Source organism: Pristiophorus japonicus, chromosome 15 (assembly GCF_044704955.1).
Source record: "Pristiophorus japonicus isolate sPriJap1 chromosome 15, sPriJap1.hap1, whole genome shotgun sequence".
Lineage (NCBI taxonomy): Eukaryota > Metazoa > Chordata > Chondrichthyes > Pristiophoridae > Pristiophorus > Pristiophorus japonicus.
This window is the reverse complement of record NC_091991.1, coordinates 32,302,076-32,313,645: the sequence shown is the minus strand read 5'-3', so window position 1 is coordinate 32,313,645 and position 11,570 is coordinate 32,302,076. Positions and strand designations below refer to the sequence as shown.

The 11,570-nt window shown below is 44.4% G+C and overlaps 1 protein-coding gene across 1 annotated transcript in view; it reads right to left on the bottom strand.

Annotated features, from left to right (window-relative positions):
* tbc1d30 (TBC1 domain family, member 30) overlaps positions 1–11,570 on the bottom strand; it is a 115,140-nt gene that overhangs the window by 1,799 nt on the left and 101,771 nt on the right. The window contains exons 10-13 of the mRNA XM_070901603.1: positions 10,222–10,334; positions 6,210–6,346; positions 2,752–2,961; positions 2,167–2,238 (exon numbers count right to left, since the gene is read on the bottom strand). Coding sequence (XP_070757704.1) covers positions 2,167–2,238; positions 2,752–2,961; positions 6,210–6,346; positions 10,222–10,334 — 532 coding nt within the window. The remainder of the gene's footprint in view (positions 1–2,166; positions 2,239–2,751; positions 2,962–6,209; positions 6,347–10,221; positions 10,335–11,570) is intronic.

The following is an 11,570-nucleotide window of genomic DNA, read 5'->3' as shown; positions in this document are numbered from 1 at the left end:
CCAAGGTGATAGGTGGAGAGGTCAGAAACCAAGGCTCAACTTCCTGTGGGAACAGGAAGGAGGGGAACAAAAACTCTCGTGTTAGCAGTCTTCTTATGGACTCTCTTCTCCAACAGAAGGAATGCAAAACTGAGGAATAGGTGGTTACCATGACATGCAGTAACACTCAAATGTCAACCAAAATGGGAGATGGCAGGTGCATACATCAAGCAGTTGCATTATATGTGAGGCTACTTATACATGAAATACATTGAGGATGTGAGTGAAGGAACAATTCCAGGTGAAGAGGGTGTGTATAGAGTACCCTTTGAGCAATCATGGTAAGCATTTAAAGTAAGAGAGTGCAAAAAGAGATAATTGTTAATTGGCAGGCATGCTTTGTACAGTTCATGAATAGAACGTTCAGTGGGTTCTCTTAGCTGGCCTAACCTCCTACAGTCATTAAACTTCTTCCTGTACTGTTTCTATGGCTGAAATTTTTAGTGGGAGGTAGGTGCGGTGGGGGGTGCTGTAAAGTGTATGGGAAACCTGGGAGAACGGGTTTCCCTCAGGCCCAGCCAAATTTAACGGAAGGGTCTGATTAAAAAAATTTTTAAATCTGTTTCCCGTCCACAACTAGCCAGATTGAGTGGCTGGCTGGCTGTCGGGTAGGTCTGGGGAGGAAAGAGGAAGGCCATGGACCGTTGGAGGTGGTCGGGGCCCAGGGATCATCTGAGTAGGTTGGGGTCCAGGAATCATCGAAAGGGCCAGGGATTGTCGGATTTGGTTGGGTGTCAAGGAATGTCGGAAGGGGTTGGGGGCCAGGAATCGTCGAAGGGGGTCAGGGGACAGGGTTGTCGAAGTGGGTCGGAGGGGGGTCAGGTGCCAGGGATCATCGGGTAGGTGGTCGGAAGGCCAGATATCAGGCAGAGTTGGAGGTCGGAGGCCGGGGAGGAGGAGATCAGGAGAAGATAAGAACGGTTGTGGGAGGGGGTTCCAATCGCGAGGGGTTAGCGACACAGGAACGCTGGATCCAGAAGGTAAGTGGAAACATACTTGCCTCCTGGATCCAGTAGGCCTCGCCTTCCATTAACTCCTGGGTTCTCCATGGCTGCAAATCCCAGCCGTCCAGTTACATTTAAAATGGAGCTTCAATATAATACTTAAAGTGCCAATTCACCACCTGCAAGTGGGTTGGCTACCCGCCCCCTGTCCCGCCCCAGTTAAAACCAGAAGTGAGTGGGTTGGGGTCGGGCGGGGGTTAAAGTGTTAAAAATCTAAACTCCAACACATTTGTTTTTTGGGGTTAAAATCCCCCCCCCCCCCCCACTATATGTGTGGAACAGTGAAATTGGTAATAACAGATTCGGGAATCGGTTTCCATTTCCCTGATAATTTCTCCTTGGTCTTTGCCAAAGACCCCACCCTCTTCAGATGTGTTTCTGTTGCCTGGAGCCCACCCATAATATTTTAATAAAGTTGATCCTGGAATCTAGGCTGAGGTCAGTATTGAGTATGTTGGACAGGCTTAGATCATGCACTACTTCCAAATGGGCTCAATCCCAATTGGAAAATATGAGGAGACGATTGCAAGGTATAAGTTTAGAAACACATCAAGGCATTTGTCAATGCTGCTTTGTAAGTGTCTGTCAGGAGGTATAGGCAAGCCCTGCATCAGCTTGCTGCCTTGACCTTTCCTTTGTTTCTGTGGGGAAGAAATATTTTTTGGGTGTTTCTCATGGTGCAATCCAGATCAGTAACCGCCCACCCTGTGCAACATCTAACACTGGAGATCTTCGTGTTGACACGAGACTGCAAAAAATGAAAATATGGTCCATTTCTCAGCATGGACATCACATTAATAACCACAAACGTTCACCAAAAATAAAGTGTTTTAAAAATAAGATTACGTGGTTGAACTTATTTAAACACCAATATTGTGAGGTAAGCAACTTGAAGGTTCATTAAGTTGCTGTGAGTCACTCCAATAAAGAAAGAAATTGTTATATAATGAAAAAAGTATTTTTGCTGAAAGAGGGAGAAGGAAGAAGAGGGAGACAGTAGATAATTGCACCATAGGGAAAGAAAAAGTTAATTTACATCAAGGCATTAGTGCATTTAGTACCTCAATACATTACTGCGATATGAAGAAGCAATAAAATAAAAATTAAATCATAAAACACTAACTTTTTCCAATAGCATTATTCAGCTTGTCCTTAGGATCTGGGATGATCCCAGGATTAATTTCATTTTCTGTTCCTAATAAAAGAAACACAAAATTTAAAAACTAGACAAAATGAGTTAGTCTGAATAGTGTTCGTATTGCAGACAATTTGACCAGAAATCCTCCATACATTAGGATTGGTGTTATTGTTATGAAAACCTTGTTCCAAATGCCTCTCTGTCTTTTTAAACTGGTATTTTGTCGGCCAATTTACACCCCTTTTCTTCCATGAAAATCAGCCAACCCTGATGGAGCAAGTTCCACGGTGTGCATATCTGTCCAGTACATTATCCAAATGACCAGTCTTCATCTACAAGCCCAGGCAATGAGTGCCAGCTATTAGGTAATGGAAGGTATTATAGGTCAAGCTCAATCTGTTCTCACCCAATGTCTTTTTATTGATAATTTTCCTTTCACCAACAATAAGTGTTTAAATAATTCACCAATATAAAATGCAGGTAGATGAGCATCCCTTTAGAAAATGAACATCTGTCAACATCCTAGAAATGATTCTGGAAGTGCAGCTGTGGTTCGGAATGATACTTTACCTGCTTTGATGAAGATGAGATGGGCCTGTTGTTGCTGCTGCCTCTTCTTTATCCTAACGTACTGTCGCTTCAGTGCATTGATGTCAGTTGTCATACGTTCCATCATCATGCTGTTAAAAACTGAGTGGTGCTCGTTGCGGCTTGCATCGATCGCGCCGGGGCTGAGCTCGGCTATGTTGCTTGATTTCAGGATTTGTTCATCCTGCTGATCTACAGAAATCACATCCAGAAAATGGGAGAGTAGAAATTTCTACATAATGTATCGTATTATTTCTCTCACTACGTACACGTGTAGGCTCGACGCAAGGACAAACTGCAGATTTCATCAGCAACATGCTACATTTATGACACCAAGCAATGCTCCATAGAGATAGAAGATAAGATTAATGTGATCACAAACGCTATATTACTGCAACTAAATATATGTATTGTAAAAGCTGATGTACAATTTGCACATTTACCCAAATTGGTACTGGTGACAGGGCTGGATTAACAAACATTATTCTATTTCACATGAACAGGAAAAGCAAATCACCTGCATGAAATAGCAGCTAGTTTTACTAATACAAGGTAAAACACTCCAGCTTTTATAAATATCCTAGCTGTTTTGAGATTTCACTCTCAGTACTGTGTATTGACCCTGCAAAATTAACAGCATCGGATTTTTGCTATAAAACATATTAGAGTATGGTTGGTAAAAAGAAAGACTTAGATTTATATAGCTCATTTCATGACCACCGGACATCTCAAAGCGCTTTACAGCTAATGAAGTACTTTTGGAGTGTAGTCACTGTTGCAATGTGAAAAATGCGGCAGCCGATTTGCACACAGCAAACTCCTACAAACAGCAATGTGATAATAACCAGATAATCTGTTTTTGTTATGTTGATTGAGGGATAACTTTTGGCCAGGATCCTAAGGATAATCCCCCTACTCTTCTTCGAAATAGTGCCATGGCATCTTTTATGTCTACCCGAGAGAGCAGACGGGGCCTTGTTTTAACATCTCATCTGAAAGACGGCACCTCCGACAGTGCAGCACTCCCTCAGCACTGCACTGGAGTGTCAGCCTAGATTTATGTGCTCAAGACCCTGGTAGTTAAAAACAATGGAACACGTGCACTCGGCATTGTCTCAGGGTTTCTCTTGCTCCACTGCAATACCTTTGGCAGAAACCCCGTTCACACAAGCCCTGGCATAGCTACCTGACAATGACCGTTGGGAACTATCTTTACAGGGTTTGGGCCAACAGTGACTTAGGCCAGGAATTTCCTCAGATCTGCTTGTGCTCCACTGCCGCAAGTACAGCAGAAACCCAGTTTACAGGTTTTAATGGGGTTTCTGCCCCACTTCAGGTGAAGTTACAGCAGTGGAGTGGGATCCACTCTGAGGAAGTTCCTGGCCGTTGAGGCAAAGTTATGTCATCTGCTGCAAGGACACCTGCAGTTACCATGCCGCACAGGGCTGACACATCTAGTGTTAGCAACAGCCAGCTGAGTCTGAAACTTGGGTCCACTACCTTGCAGGTATACAGTAATGCTGATCTATAGGGATGGGAATGATGTGTGAGAAGGGTTGCCCCCTCACAAATACTCATGTCACTTTAGCAGGCATCAGTGAAAGGGTGAGGTGCTGGTCTGCTTTGCCACTTGCCTGCAAACTCATGTCTGCAGCTTAGGGCTCCTTTCCCTTCATTCTTGTTTGTTATTTTTCCTTTAGCCCTGGCAAAGGCTGTTAATGGGTTGAGATGCCGTTTGGACTTTTCTAAAGGCTTTCAGAATTTTTGTCATTCTGTTGTATCACTCCCCTTTAATTGTCCCCATCCCTTTAAATTCCACTTCCATCAACAGTCCCAGAGGTCAGATGGACATTTAACCACCGCGAGGTTAGGTGCTCCTGAAGTCCTTGTGAACCACTTAGATGCACGTCAAGAAGCCCCGTGGACCATCTGTAAAGCTCAAATTATGTTCTTTTTAATTTACATAATTACGCAAGCTGATATATTAAATCTTGGTGTTTTGGTTTGGGCTTTATCCACGAATGAGACAACAGTGCTAAGTACAAATCTGTCCAAGCTTCCAGGGATATAAAAATGGAAATAGAATTGAATTGCCCGAGGTAAATTACTGGGGCTGATGGGCTATTGTTTTGACACCACGGGATGTTTCGGGTACCATGGAAACTTGCAGTAGAATTTAGAAAAATAAACCATGTGTGCACAGAGGCACAGAGGTGTTTGAATATGCATGAATATTTTTTAAAGAGATTGGCATACCAAATACCCAAAACTCAAAAACTGGACAGATCATCTTAATTCAGGTCACTATAGATTTTGGCTTTGCTTTTATCATTAAAGGCAATATCATTGCTGCACTCAGTTAGCTAGCTCATATTTTCCACAGCAACAGCTCTTGTTGTGGTTAATCTTGGCATGTCACTCAGAAAACATGCCCATTACGGTTTGCTCCCTTGCCGGGAGCAAAGTGATAATAATACATTTGGCATGAGCCATCTGGTGGTGAATAATGAAAGGTTGATATCACCAACAGCAAAATATCAGCAGCAAATTTTTAAGAGCCAAGGGCTAGAAATTGGTAGGGTAGCACCTCCCTTTAGCACCTAGCGGGCACTAATGGGGTGCTAAGGGGTTAGCGCCCGGGCACAACGAATGCAGCAACGCCCGCGAACTTCAATGCCAGTTTAGCACTGGTGGTAACTCTTAGCACCTAGGCCTCTAGTGCCTCACAGATCATGATATCATAAAGTGCGCAACACCCAGTTATCGCCCAGGGTGGAAAATTGCCTCACCCCCCCTGCTTTATCGCCTCACGCCGACAACGCCAGCACGAGGAGGTGTTGTGAACTCGGCTGGCCGCTTGGAGAGCGGTAATTAAAGACAATGCTTTTCAGCTAGCGCAACCTTTATTATTTGCACCAGTCTAGTATTTGCGCAAAGATTTTAATGTTTCATTGGTGCAAGATGTTCAAGCCCCCCACTTTGTGAGCATTTTTGGGGCTGTAATGGCGGTTGCCTTGCAAAACGCAACTGCCGACAACTAGCTTGTGCAGCATCACTGGCCCTTCCCTTTAAGCGAGGGATGCAGCCTCTCATGCCGTTACCAATGCGCTCAAAATTGTGAAGCACTCTGCCACTACCGCCCTGCTCTCAGACTTTAGCACCCTAAGAGAAAAGGTTAGCGTTTGATTTAGCGTTCCACTTCCCTCTTGGAGCACCAAAACTAAATATCACTGGAGGAAAGAATGATTAGCACCCAGCGCTACTTTTTCAACTTTTCTAAACTTAGCGGCTCCACTGGGCACTACCAAATTTCTAGACTTTAGAGTTATGGAAGATTAGCGCTACAAGTACCAAAAACAGAAACCCGACTGAACATTGCCACTTTAGGACGTGCTTTCAGTTTTTTAAAAAAGAAAAGTAAAAGTTACATTAAAGATTACCTTTGACTTGTTTCTGATACTTCTGCAGCTCTGGTACGAGAAGACTAAATGGTCCCAGACAGCCAACTGCAGAAGCTATTACATCTTCATCATCCAAATCAATCTCTTCATCACTGTCTTTTGTTTTACTGAGATTTCTATAACAAATGTTGGGGGAGGGAAGAAAAATTCAATTAGAAAAATAAGTGTTATTGAAAAATGCCACAATCTCAAATGGTACAAAAAAGGAGCAGATCAGAACATGAAAACAATCTTTAAACCACTTCACCCGTTATTTTAAGTGAAAAGCTCCGAGTGCAGCTGTGATGCTATATTTCAAGATCTCTTTAATTTCTGATTCACATTTAACTTATAATTTGAGGTGTTTAAAGTTACACGGGCTAGGGGAGAGAAACTGTGCAAAGGCTCAGAAAACTGAATTTACCTCAGATCTACGACATTGAAAGCAAATTTAAGCTCGTATACAAGAGACAGGTCAGAAGCCACATAGTGTATGGGTACAGTAGTATAGTGGTTATGTTGCTGGTTCAGCACCGCCACAAAAACAGGCCGGAGGATCGCGACGGGGCGCAGGAGACCTGAACGCCGCCTCTCCCGCTGCTCCGGGGCGAAACCCAGAGCACAAAGGACCAGAAAATCCAGCCTCTGATGCTTGGGGACATAATATATTTTACAGGAACAACATAGACCCAAAATGTCATGAAAAAGCATGGCTGGCCAAATACAGAAATGCAGGATAAAGCATCTCGATTACTGGACTTGCAATCCAGAGGCCTGGACTAATGATCCAGACCACGGCAGCTGGGGAATTTAAATTCAGCTCATTAAATAAATCTGGAATAAAAAGCTAGTATCAGTAATGGTGCCCATGAAACTACTGAATTGTCGTAAATACCCATCTGTTTTACTAATGTGCTTTAGGAGGGGAAATCTGCCGTCCTTACCCGGTCTGGTCTATATGTGATTCCAGACCCACAGCAATGTGGTTGACTCTTAACTGCTGTCTGAAATGGCCTAGCAAGCCACGCAGTTGTATCAAAAACCGCTACTGCACCTTCTCAAAGGCAATTGGGGATGAACAATAAATGCTGGCCTTGCCAGCGATGCCCAGATCTCGTGAATGAATATATAAAATGAAATTGTGCTGACTTTGAATGAGATGGTGGGATGGTAGAAGAAACATATTCAGCAAATATCAATAACTTAAAGGTGTATTATTAAGATTATCAAAGATCACATAATAACATAAGAATTAGGAGCAGGGGTAGGCCCTTTGATCCTGCTCCACCTTTCAAAAAGATCATGGCTGATCTTCAACCTCAACTTCACTTTCCTGCCTGCTCCCATATCCCTTGATTCCTCTAGAGTCCAAAAATCTATCAATCTCGGCCTTGAATATACTCAAAGACAGCATCCACAGCCCTCTGGGTAGACAGTTCCAAAGATTCACAATCCTCTGAGTAAAGACTTTCCTCCTCATCTTGGTCTTAAATGGCCAACCCCTTATCCTGAGACTATGCCCCCTAGTTGTAGACTCTACAGCCAGAGGAAACAACCTCTCAGCATCTATCCTGCCAATCCCCCTCAGAATCTTAGATGTTTCAATGAGATCACCTCTCAATGTTCTAAAACTCCAGAGAGTATAGGCCTAATCTATCCAATCTCTCCTCATAGGACAACCCTCTCATCCCAGGAATCAATCTAGTCAACCTTTGCTACACTGCCTCTAAGGCAGATATGTCCTTCTTCAGGAAAGGAGACCAAAACTGTGCACACTACTCCTTACAGTTGCTTACTCGTACTTCAACCCCCTTCCAATAAAGGCAAACATGCCATTTGCCTTCCTAATTGCTTGTTGTACCTGCATGCTTACTCTGTGTTTCCTGTACGAGAACACCTGAATCTCTCTGAACACCAATAGTTAATAGTTTCTCACCATTTAAAAAATATTCTATTTTCTTTTTCTTCCTTCCAAAGTGAATAACCTCACATTTCTCTACATTATACTCCATCTTCCACCTTATTGCCCATTCACTTAACCTTTCTGTATCCCTTTGCAGGTTCTTTGTGTCCTTTTCACAGCTTACTTTCCCACCTAGGTTTGTACCTAGGCTAACTAAGGAGGTGGTACTCAGTAATATAATGGGACTAAAGGCAGATAATTCCCCTGGACCTGATGGCTTGCATCTAGGGTCTTAAGAGAAGTAGCAGTAGGGATTGTGGATACATTGGTTGTAATTTACCAAAATTCCCTGGATTCTGGGGAGGTCCCAGCAGATTGGAAAACTGCAAATGTAATGTCCCTATTTAAAAAAGGAGGCAGACAAAAAGCACAAAACTATAGACCAGTTAGCCTAACATCTGTGGTTGGGAAAATGTTGGAGTCCATTATTAAAGAAGCAGTAGCAGGACATTTGGAAAAGCAAAATTCAGTCAGGCAGAGTCAGCATGGATTTATGAAGGGGAAGTCATGTTTGACAAATTTGCTGGAGTTCTTCAAGGATGTAACGAACAGGGTAGATAAAGGGGAACCAGTGGATGTGGTGTATTTGGACTTCCAGAAGGCATTTGAAAAGGTGCCACATAAAAGGTTACTGCACAAGATAAAAGTTCACAGGCTTGGGGGTAATATATTATAGCATGGATAGAGGATTGGCTAACTAACAGAGAACAGAGAGTCAGGATAAATGGTTCATTTTCTGGTTGGCAACCAGTAATTAATTAGTGGGGTGCCGCAGGGATCAATGCTGGGACTCCAACTATTTACAATCTATATTAACGACTTGGAGGAAGGGACTGAGTGTAACGTAACCAAGATGGGAGGAAAAGCAATGTGTGAGGAGGACACAAAAAATCTGCAAAAGGACATAAACAGGCTAAGTGAGTGGGCAAAAATTTGGCAGATGGAGTATAATGTTGGAAAGTGTGAGCTCATGCACTTTGGCAGAAAAAAATCAAAGAGCATGTTATTATTTAAATGGAGAAAGATTGCAAAGTGCCGCAGTACAGCGGGACCTGGGGTTATTTGTGCATGAAACACAAAAGGAGAGTATGCAGGTACAGCAAGTGATCAGGAAGGCCAATGGTATCTTGGCCTTTATTGCAAAGGGGATGGAGTATAAAAGCAGGGAAGGTATTGGTGAGGCCACACCTGGAATACTGCGTGCAGTTTTGGTTTCCATATTTACGAAAGGATATACTTGCTTTGGAGGCAGTTCAGAAAAGGTTCACTAAGTTGATTCTGGGGATAAGGGGGTTGAATTATGAGGAAAGGTAGAGTAGGTTGGGCCTCTACTCATTGGAATTCAGAAAAATGAGAGGTGATTTTATTGAAACGTGTAAGATTATGAGGGGGCTTGACAAGGTGGATGCAGAGAGGATGTTTCAACTGATGGGGAGACTAGAACTAGAGGGCATGATCTTAGAATAAGGAGCCGCTATTTAAAATAGAGATGAGGAGAAATTTCTTCTCTCAGAGGGTTGTAAATCTGTGGAATTCACTGCCTCAGAGAGCTGTGGAAGCTGAGACATTGAATAAATTTAAGTCAGAAATAGACAGTTTCTTAAATGATAAGGGGATAAGGGGTTAAGGCGGACCAGGTGGGGAAGTGGAGCTGAGTCCATGATCAGATCAGCCATGATCTTATTGAATGGCGGAGCAGGCTTGAGGGGCCGTATGGCCTACTTCTCTTCCTAGTTCTTATATTCTTATGTATCGTCAGCAAACTTGGATATATTATACTCGGTCCCTTTATTTAAGTCATTAATATAGATTGTAAATAGCTGAGGCCCCAGCACTGAACCTTACGGCACCCCACTTGTTACAGCCTGCTAACTGGAAAATTACCCATTTATACCTACTCTCACAAAACAATCTTTTTACAGTTTAAATATTCACAATAGTCAATAATCAACCTGTATCACCAAGTGTGAGATAGCTGTTAGACTGGTATCTATATGTACTGCACACAATTGTTATTACGATTATTTGGATAATGACAATTTCTCTTACAGTTGTGATTCAGACGAATTCACAGGGGCTGGGAAGGGATTGATGTTGTAAGTGTATTTCTCTCTCAGTTCCGCCAGTTGTGGAAAGGGGAATGGTGCCATTGAATAAAGAGTCTGTAACAGAAAGGATGAAACATGAGGAATTTCAATCCATACAATATGCAATTTAACACATTAGTATACCAGATAGGAAATTCCTCTTTTTTTTTTTTAGGCACAAATATTTGTACATTATTTAAATGCTTGATACATATATTTTTGAACATTAGATGAAAATAAAGAGATTCTCTTCCCCCAGTGGAGACTTTCTTCTAAGAGTGCATCCCACACACTGCCGGAGCCACTCACCGCCCTGGACTCACTGCCCTGGATTCATCCACTGCCGGAGCCACTTACCCCCACTGCCGGAGTGACTCACCCCCACTGCCGGAGTGACCCACCCCCACTGCCGGAGTGACCCACCCCCACTGCCGGAGCCACTTACCCCCACTGCCGGAGTGACTCACCCCCACTGCCGGAGCGACCCACCCCCACTGCCGGAGCGACCCACCCCCACTGCCGGAGCGACCCAGCCCCACTGCCGGAGCGACCCAGCCCCACTGCCGGAGCGACCCAGCCCCACTGCCGGAGCGACCCACCCCCACTGCCGGAGCGACTCACCCCCACTGCCGGAGCGACCCACCCCCACTGCCGGAGCGACTCACCCCCACTGCCGGAGCCACTTACCCCCACTGCCGGAGCGACCCACCCCCACTGCCGGAGCGACTCACCCCCACTGCCGGAGCGACTCACCCCCACTGCCGGAGCGACTCACCCCCACTGCCGGAGCGACCCACCCCCACTGCCGGAGCGACTCACCCCCACTGCTGGAGTGACTCCCCCACTGGACTCACCACCCGGCTGGAGCGACTCACCACCCAGTCATGTCCCGGTTGATTCTTGCCTTTTATGGTGGTAGTGATAGTGATAAAGGTTGCATTCCATCAACCTCCTGCAGATTACCACCTACCGCCCTCCATCAGCTGATGAATCAGAACACCTCCATGTTGAACACCACTCGGAAGAAGCACAGAGTAGCAAGGGCACAGAATGTACTCTGGGTGGGGGACTTCAATGTACATCAAGAGTGGCCCGGCAGCACCACTACTGGCCGAACTGGTCGAGTTCTGAAGGACATAGCTGCCAGGCTGGGCCTGTAGTAGGTGGTGAAAGAACCAACACAAGGGAAAAACCTACTTGACCTCATCCTCACCAAACTACCTGTTGCAGATACATCTGTCCATGACAGCACTGGTAGCAGTGACCACTGCACAGTCATTGTGGAGATGAAGTTCCGTCTTGACACGGAGG